The following is a 20,072-nucleotide window of genomic DNA, read 5'->3' on the forward strand; positions in this document are numbered from 1 at the left end:
GAACCCGATCTCCTGTTTCGTGTTCTTTCTGCCATTCCACTAAGATTAAATAAGAGTGGGGACACCTGGGTGGCTCAGGGTGTCTGCCTTTGGCTCAGGGCATGATTCTAGAGTCCTGGGATCAAGTCCCACATCAGGCTCCCTCCATGGAGCCTGCTTCTCCCTCTGCCTATGTCTCTGCCTCTCTCATGAATAAATAAATAAAATCTTAAAAAAAAAAAAAGATTAAATAAGAGTGTCAGAGTTAAATGTTAAAGGAAAGGAAGCTTCCCTATAAGTGGTGAGCTTAGATTTGCTGACTGCACTGTTCCCAACACTTCTCTCAACTCTGGTTTATAACTTTCTCCACTTACTGGCTATTCCAGGTTATTTTCACATATTTGGTCCACTTTTTCTCTTGGTCCTGGGCTACTTATTAGAGTACAGGAGTTTAATGCCTTATTATTTCCTTTCTACTGCCCATTCACAACACTAAAAGACTCCCAAGTAGCTTCTCTCAGCATCAACCGCCTCAGCAAGGGTGTATCTGCTCTCATCACTCTTGTCTACAGCTCCCGTCACACACCTCTCTGCTTTCTTCTCTGTTTCTGCCTCCTTTGTAGTATTCAAGGAAGGACGGAAGGACGGAAGGAAGGAAGGAGAAAGGGGAAGGGAGGGAGGCAAGGGAAGGGAGAGAGAGAAGTGGAGAAACAGCATATAACTGTCAACTAAAACTTTCTATGCCTCTCACTCAACTTTGTCCTCTTTAAAATTAAGTACTGAAAATGGAACGTGATTGGATCTAGACTTTATGTTTTTAATATTTATTTATTTATTATTTATGATAGACATAGAGAGAGAGAGAGGCAGAGACACAGGAGGAGGGAGAAGCAGGCTCCATGCCAGGAGCCCGACACGGGACTCGATCCCGGGACTCCAAGATCGCGCCCTGGGCCAAAGGCAGGTACTAAACTGCTGAGCCACCCAGGGATCCCCGGATCTAGACTTTAAAGGGAGCCAAGGGACGCCTGGGTGGCTTAGTCAGTTAAGTATCTGACTCTGCGTTTCAGCTTAGGTCATGATTTCAGGGTCATGGGCTAGAGCCCATATCAGGCTCCCTGCTCAGTAGGGAGTCTGCTAGAGATTCCCTCTCCTTCTTCCTCTGCCCTTACTACTTGTATACAATCTCTCTCTAAAATAAATAAATAAATAAATATTTTTTAAAAAATAAAAGGAGCCAAGATCCCCTTTCTTTATGTAAAATCAGAACTGAAACAAAATAAGACAAAAAACACTAGTATAAATAATTAGCAGCCAGGCTTATTCATAGCTGTCATGGTATAGAGCTATGCATAGGATTTAACTACAAGCCAAAGAAGATAATAGCTTCATATCAGACAGGGGCATGTCAAGGACAGTAGAGAACTGGCACTCGGGATCTCACTGCCAACACATAAGCAGTACAGAGCTCATGCTGGCTGGCTCCTAGTTTACCACTCTACACACACACACACACACACACACACACACATTTTCAGAAAACTGCCCTTTATCCTCTTGGTGTCATCTGGGCACATGACCAGCCAAACTGTTCCACAGATAGTCACAGAAGTAGCAGAACATAGAGAGGAGAGTTAAGATAACTATAAAAGATAAGAGGTTGGTTGTATAAACATAGCATTGTTAATTAATCATATGTCTGTAAGAGTTTCGTATCAAGTACCTGTTGTAGTCATTGTGGAGGTAAGAGGGGCAGGATGTCCTTTTTTAGAAAAAAGTAACCTTTTGGTTTACCATGTTTCCAATTTTTTTTTTAAGAGTTCTTATTTATTTATTTATTTATTTATTTATTTATTTTTAATTTTTTATTCATTTATGATAGTCACAGAGAGAGAGCGAGAGAGAGAGGCAGAGAGAGAAGCAGGCTCCATGCACCGGGAGCCTGATGTGGGATTCGATCCCGGATCTCCAGGATCGCGCCCTGGGCCAAAGGCAGGCGCCAAACTGCTGCGCCACCCAGGGATCCCGATTTCTTATTTATTTTAGAGAGAGAGAGAGAGAGAGAGAATGGGGAAGGAGCAGAGGGAGAGGGACAAGCAGACTCCCCACTGAACGTGAAGCATACCGTATGACTCAATCTCACTACCCTGAGATTATGAACTGAGCCGAAACCAAGAGTCAGACACTTAAGCCACCCAGGCACCCCTCCAATTTTTAAGTAGTTTTTAAAAGGAGAGAAGAGGCTAACAAAAGCTCTTCCTTACCAAAGACTTGAGACACTTAGTCTGAGATAGTTCCAAAGAAGGGCCTATGTTATAGTAATTCAACGCTGTATATACACTTTTGCCCGTTTGGTGAGCAATGGCTGCTCATCCCCACAAAACAGAATGGCAGAGCGTATTTCAGAGAGTATCCTTTTGGATGTAGTTGAGATCTTCCAGGCCTTAAGAGACAATTCTCATCGGTTCCATCCTCCATAGCCCCAGGAATGGGCTGCCCCAAAACGTTTCCCAATGCCAGCCAGATCATATTAAGGGATGTATCATATCTTCTTGCTGAGTGACAACAACTACAAGTTAATAACTGTGTCAGAAGCTTACACAAAATATCTCAATCTTCCTCTTTCCTACTGCCCTCTATGTGACACCTTAAAGAGAGACCTAACTAGGGAAGTCACTTGCCCCAAGCTACACTCATCTCTTTTCCAAGGGAGAAACACAATGGCCATAAGTGGCAAAGGAGGTAACATATATTAAATGCCTGCTAGATGCTCTAAGCCTTATGTAAAGTACTTAAAGTACATTATTCTCACCAAATCCCCTTAACCATCCAAGGAAGAAGGTATTATTGGTCCCAATTTACAAATGAACAAACTGAAATTCAGAAAGGTTAAATAAGTTACCCAAAGCTACATATCTAGTTGGAGCTAAACTGCTCCTGCCAAGGTCTATGTAACTGTGCTGGTTCCTCCTAAATTTAAATTAAAAGAACATTTGTTGAGGGTTGGGGAGCTAGTTATCTAGGGCTAACACCTATATTTGCTACTCAAACCGTAACTTTAGTCAGAATTCCAATGACCAGGCCCTCATATATCAAAGTGGCCAATGGAAAAAATCCTGGAAGTTCAAGTGCATCTCTCTCATAAGAATCTGAGGATTCCACTCCACCGACCCAGGACACTTTAACCAGCACACTCTCAAAAACAGAGGTGAAAAGTAAGGACTGGAACAAGTATTTGCATACCCATGCTCATAGCAGTATTCACAATAACCAAAAGGTGGAAGCAACCCAATATCCATCAACCAATAAATGGATATACAAAATACAGTATATACAGACAATGGAATGATATTCGGCCTAAAAAAGGAAATTAATTCTGACATATGCTACAACATGGGTGAACCATGAAGAAGACACTACGCTAACTGAAAAAAAGTCAGTCACAGAAAGACAAATACCGAATGATTCAACTTATATGAGGTACCCAGAGTAGTCCATTCACAAAGACAGAAAGGAGAATGATGGTGGCCAGGAGGGGTGGGAAGGAGAAATGCAGAGTTATTGTTTATTGGGTATGTAGAGTTTCAGTTTGGGAAGATAAAAAAAAATTTGGAGATGGAAGGTGGACATGTTTACAACAATGATGTGAATATACTTAATGCCATTGAACTGTACATTTAAAAAGTTATATTTTACGTTATGTATGTTTTACCAATTAAAAACAAACAAGAGATCAACGTTTTTCTACCAACACTAGTATGAGCCCCAAACACCCATCCCAACTTTCTATAACCTCAGCATAAGTGACTAGCTAAAATTTACATCACAGTATACATGGCCAAACATGCAAAGATGTTTCCTCTTTGATGGGTTAAAGAAAAGGAACCAAAATACTCAATCGACAGAGAGCCACAGACTCTTGAGCAGGAATGCAAACTCAAAATGAATCCTAAGTAGCCCTCAAGACAACAAAGAATAATAATCAAAGTTCACAATCAAAGTTACCAATGCATTTAAGTACTAACAATAATCTAGGAAATCCTAGGGGATCCTGGATTAGACTCCTAATCTTTGCTAACTCTATTAAATGAGGCTCCAGATACCTGGCTCCAAATACTCTTAACCTACACTAAGTGAAAAAAAGAGAAGTCAGTGAGATATTTGAGGGATTATATCACACATGCAATATGGTTAAGTTGTAGGCAAATGGATGCTCCATACACACTTGTTTCTTCATGGGAAAGTCTTTTCTACCAGGCACTTTGAAAATTTTGTTTCTGGGCTCTTTTTCAGAAACTACAAATTGGCTGCAACTGCTGCCTCTTTTGACTCTACTAGAGGCACCAGTCAGTCTCACACTTAGCTCTGGCCCAAGTTCCTTCCCTTGGGGAGTCTTGCACATCAAATATGGCGACAGTGCACAGAAGTCCTGACTTCTGTATGCAGATACATGTGGAATATAAGATGGTGTTCGGGTTCTGGGAAACTTAACCAGGAACAGGCACCTTGATGGTTCCCTGAGTCCCAAGTGAATTCCCTGAGCAGAAGTAACTGATCTATGCCTCAAATGTAAGAGTTTGGTGCCATCCACCTGAAAATACTGCCACCTCACACAGGCCTCATTCACCCCACAAGGAACCTTGTTTGCAGAGCTGTTCCTAACATCAATGTATACCCTACATAATGAGGACTTTGGCAGATTTTTTCCTAAACTGGTTTGAATTCAAGGAGAGAGCAGCAGCAAATTGTGCTGCCATGTGGAAGAGTAGAATGAATAATTCTGGGAACTGGGAACTTCTCCAGGACTAGAACCTGTCCCCCACACTGAGGTGAACCAGGTGCGGAGAAGGACAAGCCAACTACGGGAAGACACAATTAAATGGTAGCTCAGACGCCTGCCTCAGAGAAGCAGAAGGGAGGTTTAATTAGAAAACCAAGTGAATGACATTTAAATAATATTAAAAACAGGAAGGAGACAGAAAGCCTCTAGCAGAACACAAATAAATGATCTCCAAAGAATCAGACTAGAACATTCAAGAACAATTGCATAGGGGCACCTGGGTTGCTCAGTCAGTTAAGCATCTGACTCTTGATCTCAGCTCAGGTCTTGATCTCAGGGTCATGAGTTCAAGCCCTTGTGTTGGGCTCCACATTGGGCGTGGAACCTCCTTTAAAACAAAACAAAAAAACAGGGGCACGTGGGTGGCTCAGTGGTTGAGTGTCTGCCTTTAGCTCAGGTCCTGATTCCCGGGTCCTGGGATCAAGCCCACATCAGGCTCTCCAGGGAGCCTGCTTCTCCCTCTGCCTACGTCTCTGCCTCTTTCTCTGTGTCTCTCATGAATAAATAAATAAAATCTTTAAAAAAATGCATAAAGGAAAAATGAAAAAGTGACTGCACATGCCCAAAAAAGGCTCAAAACAGAGCAAAGGAGACATTAAGTTTATACTCAGGCTGAACAAGGGCAGAGGCAGACAACAACAACAACAACAAAAACAAAAAAGCAAACTCTGAAGACGAGAGAATCTGATTTCTGGAGTCTGAGAATGGTATAATAAGTGAAATAAGACAGTCATAAAAAGACAAATACTATAGGATTTCACTCACTTGGGGTGCTTAGTGTAGTCAAAATCATAAAGACTGAGAAGTGGAACGCTGGTTGCCAGAGGCTGGCAAAGGGAGGGATGAGGAGTTCTTGTTTAATCGGTATAGAGTTTTTGTTTTACAAGATAAAAAGTTATGGGGAGAGATGATGGTGATGGCTGTACAACAATGTGATAAATATCTAATACCACTGACTGTACACTGAAAAACAGTTAAGGTGGTAAATATTATGTGTATTTTACCACAACAAAAAAAGTCAGTATGTGCCTAAAGGCTTCACACTCTAGATGAACTGGAAAAAAGAACAGATCCTTTCTTTAAATGGAAGTTAGGTTCTGTGTTACATTTTCCTTGCTGTTGCAGTACATCTGCTTAAAAGGGAAAAAAAGGTTCTCAACTATCTCCAACTCCCCATTTACTTGGGGACACTGCATTGTCACAGTTACCACCCACCTTCTTATCATGAAAACAATCCTTTATGTGAAAGTACCCAGATGGAACTCGGACTCTGGGGAATGCAGGATCCCATACACCTTATTCCTGTGCAGCTGTCTCATTATAACCATGCTCAAAAGCCAGTGCCTTCAAGGTCCTGTACTACTTGCTTATTTTTTCCAACTCTACCCAGCTGAGAAATAACCAAAATTGTCACCCTTTAAGAAATCTGTCAGTGAGACCATGTCTCAGTGGAGGTATATGATACAGAATCAAGAACTTTACTTCCTGCCAAAATGAGGTGAAAAACAGTATCAGACCCATCCTGCTCACTGGAGATCCAGGGAACAATGACACCTCATGAAACCAAATGATATGTTCCTTTAGAGCTAGTACAGGCAGAGCAACAAAAGCACAGCTACTCCTTCCTTTGTCTCTTCTAGTTGACAAGATACTAATGGACCTATGAGAGCTGACATTTCTCTGGATAGGAAGTGACTTCATGTGCAGAGAAAAGAACAGAGATTTCTCACTCTTTTCAGGGCCTTTTTGGTAGGAATCTTTTTCTCCCTCTAACAGGCTAAACATGTTAGAAATTCTTATCTTTTGATTCTGCCAAGTTTCTGAGGGGATGAAAGAAAGAGTCAAAATAGTATAAATTTTAGAGTTAGCCAAATGTGGTGATTTAAAGGGAAAAAAAAGTTTCCTGGCATTCTTTTTCAGTCCTAGGGCTTTCTATACCGCTGTACAGAATCTTTCATAAAAAAATTGGGGAAACAGAAAAATGCCTTCTAATGACCCTATATTAAAACATTCTGAGAGGAACTATGCATAGAAGAAAGAAGCCTCCATCTTTTTTGCACATGGAAGCTAGCTAGCACAGTCTTAATTAGGCACATCCAGCCTAGAATACATCTTGTAACATATTCCCCTACATCAGAGAAAATTTGGGGGAAAGAGGAAGAACAATTTAAAAAGCAATTTTAAAAACAAAATAGCAACAGCAGCTGCCAAAATTCCCCTTCCCATCTATTCTAGCTGTTTACTGCTGTGTCCTCCTCTCCTCCCTATACCTTCTTCCAAACTAAAAGAAGCAATATTGTAGAGTTATATAAGATGTTACCATTGGAGAAAGCTGGGTAAAGGGCGCAAGAACTTGCTATACTATTTTTGCAACTTCCTGTGAGCCTATAATTATATCAAAATTGAAAGTTTAAAAAAGAAACTAAACAAACAAAAAAAACTGACAATTAAAAGCTCAAAGGATAGTTTCCCCAAATCAGGAGGGGCCGCCACACTGTCAAAGCTATACTTATACAAGAACTCACAGATCAATCTCAGATCAGTGTTTCTCTTAAAAATTTTCAGTCCTACATGACAACACCTATAAAAATGTAACAAGCTTCCAACAAAAGCCTCTCAACTCCCAGTCTCAAGGTAGATCTAACCATGAAGTCACAGGCTTCTGCTAGTGATGAGAAAGCCAGCTGGAGCCACAAAGCTATGACACTCTCTGGGTTTTCCATTTTTCCCAGTAGGTATCTAAAAGGTCAGGCCATGTACGATTTCTCTCTTTTTCAAAAGCTGTGAATGCTTTAGATGCTATTTAGCACAGTGAAGCTGAACAGATTGTTTTGGGGGCTTTGGGGGGCTTTCTTCCTGTAGGGAGGCAAATGTTGCCTAGTGATCTGCATCTGAGCATAGGAGTCAAGAACTCTAAGTTCTAATTGTGACTCTGTTTAGTATCTGGTTCCATGGTCCTTAGCAAGGCACTAACCCTTCTATACACCTCTGCTCCCTTTCCCAACAAATGGTGATAAAAATGACTTATCACCCAGGGATGTGGCAAAGTGAAAGGGTAAGAAGGACTGTGAACCATAGATAAATGTCGAATATAAAATGTCAGTATAAATCTGCCTTTAAATCGACCCATGCTTTCAGACTGTGGAAAGCTACACTATTTAAATGCAGGCTGCCTCCCCAGTGTCCCTTCTGCCTGCAGTGGAAGTAAAATAAGCTGACTCCACTAAGCTCTGTTCAGGTCTTTTCCTCTCTTACAACTATATGCTTCTCTCTAAACATTCAGCTCATTCTTTGGTTAATGGCTTAGAAACCATCAAAGTTTCCATATTTACTTAGTTAAAAGCAATCCATATATCTTTAAGTAAGGAAGAAACAGACGAAAGAAAAATCATCCACCACTTCGTTTCATATCAACAATTCAAATAAAAAGGTGATTAAAGTCAGCCCAACAGAAACATGACAACAAACATCCTACTGGATTCTATTGTTGTTGTTGTTGTTGTTGTTGTTGTTGTTGTTGTTATTGTTTTGAGGCCCAAACACAAGACCCTGCTCCTTTAAGAGAATGCTGATTCATCAGTGATGGAAATTCTACATGTCCACATATCCATTTACTCATTTCAAATGTTTTCTGTGCCCCTATTATAAGCTAAGTAGTGTGAATAAAGCAATGATAAAAACACACACCCTACTCTACAAGAGCTTTTTTAAGAGGAAAGAAAAATATTTAAATAAATCATTACTCATACTTAAGCAAACATAGCAAAACAATGCAATATGCTAAAACAGAAACCCAAAGTGCCAAGTAAGGAAAGATACAGAAAATAAAATATAGTGACCAACATGCTCCATATCCCCAAGAAGTTCAGAGAGAAGATTGTGAAGCTAAGTTCCCAGGAAAAATACATTATGATCAGTAAATAAGGAAAAAATATTGGGGGTCCCTGGTTGGCTCAGCAGTTTAGCACCTGCCTTTGGCCCAGGGTGTGATCCTGGAGGCCCAGGATCGAGTCCTGCATCGGGCTTCCTGCATGGAGCCTGCTTCTCCCTCTGCCTGTGTCTCTGCCTCTCTCTGTCTCTCATGAATAAATAAATAAAATCTTAAAAAAAAAAAAAAAAAAAAGAAAGAAAAATATTAAACCAGATAGTAAGACGTTCTGTGAAAAGAGAAATAATTGGGAGGCAATGGAACCTAAAATTAGGATAGGAATTCATAACACAGGATCATGGATAGCAGCTTCAGAGGGTCCATGAACTCTCTGAAATTATATGCAAAATATACATGCAAATGGACATTTTTCTGGACACAAAGATCATATCTTTCATTATATTCTCAAAGGTAAAGACCTATTTCCTAGGATCTTATCCTAAAACCCAGTTTCCTGTTTCTACAGAGGATAGTTTTAAGACCTATCTTTTATCCAAAATAGGAGATCTGGGTAGCCCAGAGGTTAGAGAAGAGCTCTTGAACTTTCCATAACTTGGTGAAAAATAGTGATTGCTAAAAAAGCTAGCAATGAGAGAGGCAGGCCTTCTTCCTTTCCCTATTCCAGTTAAGTTAGCCTAAATATATTTCCCCACATACTCAGATACTATGGTGACAGGTATCATATTAATAGACCATGGCAGCAGGGAGAAGGTCAGGGCTTGTATCTGAAAAACCAACAGAGCAGGCAGGATTAAACCCCCAACGAATACATCTGCCTCAACCTCATCCACAAGACCAAGCCTAAGAATTCCATATGGGAATTTAGAGGACTTCTGGTTACCTCCCCAATAACAAAGAGTGATTGTACCTAAACAACACAGGAATAAAAATCACCATTTGAAGTGCAGTGATCCTACACACCCACATTCCAAACAACAAAAGGCATCTGGGCTCTAGCCAACTGCTTCCTAGACACCCAACCACTTCTGTGTATCCAATCTAACAACACATGCCTTAACAGTTTTATTTATAAATAAAATTCAATTAAAGTTTTCAGCACATGTATGGGCATCTATACACATAAGCATATTTATCATGGTGAGGTTCACACACCTCCAGCAAATCCTTAAGTCTAGAAAGCAAAGAATGAGTAAAAACATGGGCATACCAACATATGAAGGGTACTGACAGCCAAGGAGTGGGTGAATCCACCATAGCCACATTTATATTCACTGATTGCAATATTATACATTATTATGGGCTCTGATGCATCAGATGTAGTATAGTATTTTGCAACTTTCCTTAACACCTGCTGCTCTGTATCTCACTGTATACCCCATATATAAATACATGAGCCAGGGTTCCAGGAGGCTCACCCAGTCTATATAGGAAAAGAACCTAACCTCACTTGGCAGAGAACTCGAGTACAAGTGCCTATGCCTCAGGAACAAGAAATCATCCCAGTATCACTAATGACCCTCGTATACATCTCCTCTCAACCTATCAAGGGCCTTAGAATGCCAGTCAATTAGTCCTGAGACAGCGCATAATTACAGAGCTGCACATGACAGAAAGCACTTAATGACATGAAGTCAACTGACCAATATAGGATAAAAATGGTCTTTTGCCTCACAATTTCCTAGCCAGAATAGGGAAATGCTAAGATCAAGAAAAGATAAATACAAAAGACATTTTTAATCTCTTTAAAAGATAAGTGACTCTTTAAACAAAAATGATAGCAATGTATTTTGGGGTTTATAACATATGTACCAGTAGAATATATGACAACAAGAGCACGAAGGACAGGATACAAAGTGGAAGAAGGAACAAAAGTAATGGAAAGCCCTGGGCCCCAGGGAGACAGATCAGGGTAAATGGTAAAAGGCAACACAACAGGACAATGAGGAAGAGAACCACAGATGTTCAGGATAGGAGAAAAGCCAGAAAGATCCCAGGGACCAGAGACAGGATGGCTGGAATAGAAACGAAAGAAAATATAATACCAGAGAAAATCAAACCAGAAGAGAATCAAAAGCAGGCAGAAACAACTATGACCACAAACTCGTTAGTACTACAATGGGTAACTTCATTCCAGTTTAGACATAAACCATTTGTACTTGTTATAAGTCCTACAACTATACCAATATCCACAGATTTATCATTTCTGTGTTTTCTCTTTAATCCTAATTTTTTAGAACCCAATAATCATATATTCATAGGCAACCACAATCCCAAATATTAACAAGAATTGTTCCTACCTAGGAAATTCTACTAACTTTAGTCATTTCAATCTCTTTTGATCTCTTTAGATCTTCTGACATTCCCTCAATCTCAAACTCTCACACAATCATACTCTTTTCTCCTAAAATACCAAACTGCCACTATTGCCACTTAGTGTTATTCTCCTGTTCACCCTTCACCACCATAGGCAGTAACTGCAAAGAACTTGCTAATCCATTAATTAAAGATCTCTACTTCCCATTATAGAGGACTAAATTTAGAAAGCCAAATTGGGTTGGGAGGAAGCCATATGTCACAACAAGGGAGATGAATTCCATGGAAGAGGGTGGGGTTACTGGCCTGTTTCTTATAAAGCCTCTGACACTAACACACCCTCCTGGGCTGAGAATACTTAGTAGCTCTTCCATGGGTGGGGCAACCATTCATCACTGTAATCATCTGAAGAAGACTTATTGTACCATCAGATCCAAAAAGCCACAGGACCTATCAGCAAGCAAATGCCTCAGGGAGCATGTCTCCCGGCTTGCCTGAAACCTCCAATTTAGTTACACAAAAGAAAGGGGTGGCAAGCCAGCATTAATTGTACCCTTAGAGAAGAGCCACCCCCCCACCCCCCCACCCCCGCAGGGGTAGCTATGACTTTACTGGGCTTCCAAATGGATACAAAGACAAAAGTAAACACTGTAATTTGCTGTTTTTGTCTCTGGCACAGGGGGTGTGGCACAATTGACACTATCTGTAAACAGTAATAATGCCAGATGTAACACAAAGAACAGGATTCCCCCCATCTCTCCACCCCTTCTCCATCCCCTCTCCCTATGACATTCCTCCTAAGATTACTCATCTTGAGGAAACACACAGAAGCCTCCCTATAGTCCATATGCTGCTACCACATGGAATCAAGGGGGAATCCAAGTTTGTACTGACTCCTCCTACCTCACTCTCACTCAAACCACGAATCATTAGAACTCAAGATATATTCAATTGTTTATACCAGCTGACAAAAAAATACAGGGAGAAGAAATTTTAGAGGAGGTATGGAATAGATTACATGACGTGCCCAGATCTAGAAAAGAACAAGGCTGAAATGACAAAAAGTATAAATGAAAATAGAAGCATCTGGGGTGCCTGGGTGGCTCAGTGGGTTAAGCATCTGCCTTTGGCTCAGGTCATGATCCCAGGGTCTTAGGACTGAGCCCTCCATTGGGCTCCCTGCTCAGTTGGAGCCTGCTTCTCTCTTTGTCTGCTGTTCCCCCTGCTTATGCTCTCTCTCTCAAATAAATAAAAATCTTTTAAAAAGAAAAGAAAAGAAAGAAAACAGAAGCATTCTAAACTTTTTTTTTTTTTTTTTTTAATTTTCAGCTGTGCCTAGGCCTAAGGGCTCATAAAAGAGGAAAAGAAGACAAATTCAAAAGATAGTTACCTGACCAGAGTTCCCTCCAGGTATAATGCAGACGTACTCTACATTTCTTCTGGTAGCAAAGTAGTTTATGTACTACCTGAATGCAGCGTCTGTAACAGAAAAAAACTGGGGTAAGCCTAAAGTGTGATGCAACTCACTACAGATTCATTTTTCTTCAGCCAGATGGCTTTGCTAAGGCCACTAAAGATGCTGGAGATTAATTTGTACATGTGCAAATGAAAGAAACTTCAACTTTCTGATGCATAAATTGCCCCTACACACAGACAACTCACATACACACATACACAATGCTTGTGCTAATTCCCTTTATCACTAGGAAAAAAGGGCTATAATCGCATATAGGTCAGCAGTTGATTAGGTATTACAGATAAAATTCCCTTGAGTATCTTTCCTCAGAGGAAAGCATACATCAGTGAACCAGCATTAGACTACTCCATTCCATGCTGCAAACACAGGATATAAAAATACAAAATTTAAGACCTTAAGTCTTGGGCAGCCCAGGTGGCGCAGCAGTTTAGCGCCACCTGCAGCCGGGGGTGTGATCCTGGGGACCCGGGATCCAGTCCCGCGTCAGGCTTCCTGCATGGAGCCTGCTTCTCCCTCTGTGTCTCTGCCTCTCTCTTCACTCTCTCTGAACGAATAAATAAATCTTAAAAAAAAAAATAAGACCTTAAGTCTTTAGATCTTTTTTATATATATATATATATATATTTTTTTTTTTTTTTATTTATGATAGTCACAGAGAGAGAGAGAGAGGCAGAGACACAGGCAGAGGGAGAAGCAGGCTCCATGCACCGGGAGCCTGATGTGGGATTCGATCCTGGGTCTCCAGGATCGCGCCCTGGGCCAAAGGCAGGCGCCAAACCGCTGCGCCACCCAGGGATCCCTAGATCTTTTTTATAAAAAGATTTTATTTATTTGAGAGCAAGGGAGGGCAGGAGGAGGAACAGAGGGAGAGGGACAAGCAGATTCTTCTGAGTGAGGAGTCCCAAGCAGGGCTTGATCTCACAATCCTGAGATCATGACCTGAGCCAAAACCAAGAGTCAGACGCATAACCAACTGATCCTGAAGAGGTGCCCCTCTTCAGATCTATTTAAATTTGTTTTTAATTTAAATGTTTAAATTTTAGTTTAATTCATAATTAACTTAAATTTTATTTACATTAAAATTTAAATTAAAATTTCATTTTTCAGTTGCACTAGCCACATATCAAATGCTCAATAATCACATGTGGTTAGTGGGTACCATACTGGACAGCACAAACATATAGAACTTTTCTGTCATCACTAAAAAAACTTCTACTGGATGGTACAATTCTAAATCATGGGAATATTCAACATTACTAACATCACAATAGCATATATCTTTGGGAGACTATTTCTAAATAAACAGTTAATAGGTTGAGGTTGAGGTGAAAGATATTTTTAAACATTATAAATCGTTTTTTAAAAAAACATTATAAATCTAACAAAAAATGTTTTTCATCTCTGACTGGGGGGAGGGTTTTGAAAGCATAAAAAGCCACAGAGGAGGGACGCCTGGGTGGCTCAGTGGTTGAGAGTCAGCCTTTGGTTCAGGTCGTGATCCTGGGATCCAGGATCAAGTCCACATCGGGCTCCCCGCAGGAAGCCTGCTTCTCCCTCTGCCTATGTCTCTGCCTCTCTCTGTCTCTCATGAATAAATAAATAAATAAATAAATAAATAAATAAATAAATAAATAAATAATTTTAAAAGGTTGAGTCCTAATCTGATAGCACTGGCATCCTCATAAGAAAAGGAAGAGACACCAGAATGCTTGCGCTCTCACAGAGAGAAAAGGCCCTGTGAGGACATCACAAGAACACTGCCATCTATAAACCATGGAGAGAGGCCTCTGGGGAAACCAAAGATGTTGGCGCCTTGATTTTGGACATCCAACCTCCAAAACAATGAGAAAATAAATTTCTAACATTAAGCCACCCAATCTGTGTTTTTTTGTTATCACAACCCAACCAGACTAAAACATAGATATATAATGTAACCCCATGAAGCTTTTTTTTTTTTTTTTTGAAGATTTATTTATTTTAGAGAGACAGGGAGTGCATGAGAGGGGAAGCATACTCTCACTGAGCAGGGAGCCCACCAAGACACTGACATCATGACCTGAGCCAAAAGCAAGAGTTGGAGGCTTAACCGAATAAGCCATCCAGGCGGGGCCCCATGAAGCTCTTAAAAATTATATTCATGAAGAATTTTTCACAACACAAAAAAATATTTATGTTACAATGGAAAGTGAAGCTCTCTGGGCTTGGACCTAATTCGCGACGACATGGTTAAACACACCAAAAAGGTCAGAATCATGGGTAAATACGGGACCCGTTATGGTGCCTCCCTCAGGAAAATGGTGAAGAAAATTGAAATAAGCCAGCAAGCCAAGTACACTTGCTTCTTCTGTGGCAAAACCAAGAGGAAAAGACGAGCTGTGGGCATCTGGCATTGTGGCTCCTATATGAATACCATAGCCAGTGGCACCTGGAGGTGCCATCACAGTAAAGTCTGCCATCAGAAGACTGAAGGAGTTGAAATACCAGTAGAAGCTTGACCATTTAAAACACTGCTAGCCTACAATAAATGGGTTAATTTTTTTCAATATTCTATTTATTTATCCATGAGAGACACAGAGAGAGAGGCAGAGACATAGGCAGAGGAATAGAATTCACCTGTTATCCTACCACCCAAAAGGGAAGCACTATTAAAACTTTTTTTAGGGCACCTGGGTGGCTCAGTGATTGAGCATATGCGTTTGGCTCGGGTCATGGTCCCGGGGTCCTGGGATCAAATCCTCTATTGGGCTCCCCGCGGGGAGCCTGCTTCTTCTTCTGCCTGTGTCTCTGCCTCTCTCTGTATCTCTCATGAATAAATAAATAAAATCCTTAAAAAAAAATTTAATGCTTGAATATAGTTGTGACTATTATCATACATTTAAATGTATACAATTTTACATGCTGTTTTTCACTTTCCATTAAAAAAAATTTAACAACCAGCCAAAGTAATTAGTAACAAATTAACCCATTTAGGGGCACCTGGGGGGCTCAGTGGTTGAGTGTCAACCTTTGGCTTAAGTCATGATCCTGGGGTCCTGGGATTGAGTCCCCCAAGGAGCCTGCTTCTATCTCTGCTTTTGTGTCTCTCATGAATAAATTAATAAAATATTTTAAAAAATAAAACAAAATAAAATTTTTTAAAAATGTTAACATCCTCAGGGCTCCTGGGTGGCAAAGTCAAGTCAGCGTTTGACTCTCAGTTTCAGCTCAGGTTGTGATCTCAGGGTTGTGAGATGGAGCCCTGCAACAGGCCATTGCTCAGCGTTGAGTCAGCTAGAGATTCTCTCTCCCCCCTTTCCCTGCCCCTCCCACTTGTGTTCTCTCCTTCTCTGATATACTTCTCTCCTTCCTATATATATATATATATCATATATATATATATATATATGATAGACACAGAGAGAGAGAGAGCGAGAGAGGCAGAGGGAGAAGCAGGCTCCATGCCGGGAGCCCAACGTGGGACTCGATCCCAGGACTCCAGGATCGTGCCCTGGGCCAAAGGCAGGCACTAAACCACCAAGCCACCCAGGAATCCCCTAAATAAATCTCTAAAAAAAATTTTAACATCCCCTAAAAGAGCCACAAAGGAACTTTTTAGAGAAGAGAAATATTTTACACCTCAACTGGGAGAGTTGTTACAAGGATGTATACATTTACCAAAACTCACCAAACTGCTTATCCCATTGCACTACTATTTACAAACCCTTGGCAAAGGGAGTCCAGAAACACATGGGCAGATCATGAGAGAATAATATGGAGAGAACTGGTATGTTAATCTGTAAACCAAAAATCTACTCAAGGTTTTACAATTTCTTTTCTTTCCTTCCTTCCTTCCTTCCTTTCCTTTCTTTCTTTCTTTCTTTCTTTCTTTCTTTCTTTCTTTCTTTCTTTCTTTCTTTCTTTCTTTCTCTTCTCTCTCTCTCTCTCTCTCTTCTTTCTTTCTTATTTGACACAGAGAGCGCACATGCACAAGCAGGGGGAGTAGCCAAGGGAGAGGGAGAAGCAGGCTCTTCACTGAGCAGCAAGCCTGATGTAGGGCTTGATCCCAAGACCTGAGCTGAAGGTAGATGCTTAATCAACTGGCTACCCAGGTGCCCCTATAATGTCATTTCTTTTTTTTTTCTTTTAATGTTTTTTTTTTATTTATTCATTCATAGAGACACACAGAGAGAGAGAGAGAGAGAGAGAGGCAGAGGCACAGGCAGAGGGAGAAGCAAGCTCCACGTAGGGAGCCTGATGTGGGACTCGATCCAGGGTCCCCAGGATCAAACCCTGGGCTGCAGGTGGTGCTAAACCGCTGCGCCACCGGGGCTACCCTATAATGTCATTTCTTAAATCAAGTTCATGCCCCTTCTACTTTTGCCAAAGCGGAAGAAAAGTCCAAGTAGAAATAAAATCCTTGGCTGTGATGAATATGTAGAAAAACTGGAGCCCATATACATTGCTGATGGAAATGTAAAATGTATAACCACTTTGGAAAACAGTTTAGTAGTTCTTCATAATGTTAGACATAGAGTTACCACATAACCCCCCAATTCCACTACTAGGTATATACACACAAAAAATGAAACATATATCCATACCAAAACTTGTACATGGATGTTGATAGCAGCATTATTCATAACAGCTGAAGATAAAAACAACTCAAATGTCTATCAACTGACAAACTAGTAAATAATGCAATGGAATAGTAACTGATGAATGGATAAATAATACAATGGAACAGTACTCAGCCACAGAAAGGAATAAAGTACTAATACATGCCACAACACAGACAAACCTTGAAAACATGTCACAAAAGGTCATATGACATGATTTCATTTATATCAAATGTATAAACAGAAAGTAGATTGGGAGTGGGAAGGCAGCAACAGAGGTCCAAGGATTAGACTGTACCCCTCTGAAAATTCAGGCTCATCACACAACCCAAAAGATACAGAAGAAACTGTCAGACTTAAATCTTCATTCATTCATTCATTCATTCATTCATTCATTCAACAAATACTGTTTACCAACTAAAGATCTAGCACTTGGGGTACCTGGCTGGCTTAGTTGGAAGAGTGTACAATTCTTGATCTTGGGGCTGTGAGTTCAAGCGCCATGTTGGGTGTGGAGATTGCTTGAACAAATAAAAAACTTTTAAAATTTTTCAAAAAAATTAAATAAACATCTAGCACTTAATTAGAACTAAACTGTCAAGTTCCTGGAAACTAGACCCAGATAACCTGCTAGTTTCAGGCAAATGAAAGAGGCTTTCCTCTTGAAACTGTTTTGACATGAAAGAATGGGCAGATGGGATCCCTGGGTGGCGCAGCGGTTTAGCGCCTGCCTTTGGCCCAGGGCGTGATCCTGGAGACCTGGGATCGAATCCCACGTCGGGCTCCCGGTGCATGGAGCCTGCTTCTCCCTCTGCCTATGCCTCTGCCTCTCTCTCTGTGTGTGTGTGACTATCATAAAAAATAAAAAAAATAAAAGAATGGGCAGAGAAAACTGAAATAGAAGATACAAAATAAAGCAAGGCAAAAAGTGCAGGGCACAAAGTGGCTCCTCTCCACCTACTATTTCCCAAACGCAATTCAGCTGAAAGGCAGCTTCAACTAAAGAGTACTTTTGGACTCTCGTAGTTTCTATGGTTTTATTCTGAGACCAAGAGTAACCTAAGATCCTACAGCAGACACGTCATGGAATCAATCTGATAGGTCATGGAATCAAGTGAAAGTAGAGGTAGCTAATTTCTTCTTAGGCTTCCTAGCAGAGGGGGAAAAGAGGAGGGCAAAAAAATCAAACCAAAATGAAAAAACACTACAATCCTCCCTCTGTGGAACAGGAGCCAAAAACACACCTAGAAGAATTAAATTAAAGTGCCTAACAACATAATGACACAAATGAAATCAACTAAATTTGTAAATTGACATCCTGGAAGTTTTCAAAATATTCCCAGTAATGGGCTTGCACTGCTATCTTACCAGCCTATTCAACTTGCCCCATGATTTAGATCTCTGTTCTTCCCACTCCTTATAGCTCTAAGTGGTCTTGTAGGAGGCCTTCAGATCAGAATTATAAAAGTACTATATAACAGATCTCTCTTTCTCTCTCTTTTTTATCTATTTAAGGAGGTTCCACACCCAATGTGGGACTTGAACTCATGACCCTGAGATCTACCAACTGAGCCAGCCAGGTGCCCCTATAATATGTCTCTCTTAAAAGACTTCAGTATCCTCAGGAGTGATATTAAAAATATTTTACAAACCATAGAGAAATATAAATACAGAAATCAATACATACATCAAAAATTTAAATAACTCTTTTATTCTCTTAATAAACTAAACTGTATCAAAACTGCTTACCAAATGACATAAATTATAGTATAAATCACCCTAATAGTTTTCAAATCAATTGTTGATTTTTATTTAAAAACATTTTTTAAAGATTTTATTTATTTATTCATGAGAGACACAAAGAGAGAGGCAGAGACACAACACAGGTAGAGGGAGAAACAGGCTCCCCTCGGGGAGCCCGATGTGGGACTCGATCCAGAACCCTGGGACCATGACCTAAGCCAAAAGCAGATGCTCAACCACTGAGCCATGCAGGTGCCCCTCAATTGTTGATTTTTAGATATTGTGGTGTGATCTTCTCTTTGATGCAGTTGTCACTAGCTACAAGATGTCCTAGTTCAAGCCATGATTTAATTTAGGAATATGTAAATTCCTCTATCAACTTCTTCATTAAATTGATAGTCATTAGGTACCTGGTACCGACAGGTTTGTTGCAGCTCGACTGAAAATGCCAGCCCAGCCCTTAGCCCCTGTGGAGCAGCAAGGAAACCCTACCCGTGCTTCTTCCCCTGCTGCCACCACCCTCTGGTTCAAAGGCTATCAATACTCACTCTGACACTGTTCTAAAGCTCTGTTTTTGCCTCTGCAGCCACCCAGCCTGGTGGTCTCAATAACTTATACTATTTACTGAGCTAGAATAAAAACTTTAACAATTGCTACAATCTTAAAAATACACACTGACAGGCAGCCCAGGTGGCTCAGTGGTTTAGCGCCACCATTAGCCCAGGGCATGATCCTGGAGACCCCGGATCAAGTCCCACATCAGGCTCCCAGCACGGAGCCTGTTTCTCCCTCTGCCCCTGTCTCTGCCTCTCTCTCTCTCTCTCTCTCTCTCTCTCATGAATAAATAAAATCTTTAAAAATAAATAAATAAAATATATTTAAAAAAATACATACTGGCTGAATTACTCCAGATGTATTGCTTCTTTGGGTTTTTTATGCACATAGTGGTTTCCTATTTCAACATGAGATTGTTCTGCTTTAACCTGAAGTCTTCTTTTTTTTCTTTTAAAGAATTTATTTATTTATTTATTTATTTATTTATTTATTTATTTATTTATTTATTTATTTATTTATTTCGCAGAGAGAGAGAGAGAGGCAGAAACACAGGCAGAGGGAGAAGCAGGCTTCATGCAGGGAGCCCAATGTGGGACTCAATCCCAGGACTCCAGGATCACGCCCTGAGCCAAAGGCAGATGCCCAACCACTGAGCCACCCAGGCGTCCCATAACCTGAAGT

The 20,072-nt window shown here is 40.5% G+C and overlaps 1 protein-coding gene and 1 pseudogene across 4 annotated transcripts in view; one reads left to right on the forward strand and one right to left on the reverse strand.

Moving 5' to 3' along the window:
- Positions 1-20,072, reverse strand: part of ARMH3 (armadillo like helical domain containing 3) — a 181,315-nt gene that overhangs the window by 105,026 nt on the left and 56,217 nt on the right. For all 4 annotated transcript variants that reach the window (XM_038578587.1, XM_038578586.1, XM_038578588.1 and 1 more), the window contains one exon: positions 12,412-12,500. In XM_038578587.1, the coding sequence (XP_038434515.1) occupies positions 12,412-12,500 (89 nt within the window). The remainder of the gene's footprint in view (positions 1-12,411; positions 12,501-20,072) is intronic.
- On the forward strand, positions 14,721-14,985 carry LOC106557949 (annotated as a pseudogene).

The sequence above is a fragment of the Canis lupus genome, chromosome 28, assembly GCF_011100685.1.
Source record: "Canis lupus familiaris isolate Mischka breed German Shepherd chromosome 28, alternate assembly UU_Cfam_GSD_1.0, whole genome shotgun sequence".
Classification (NCBI taxonomy): Eukaryota; Metazoa; Chordata; class Mammalia; order Carnivora; family Canidae; genus Canis; species Canis lupus.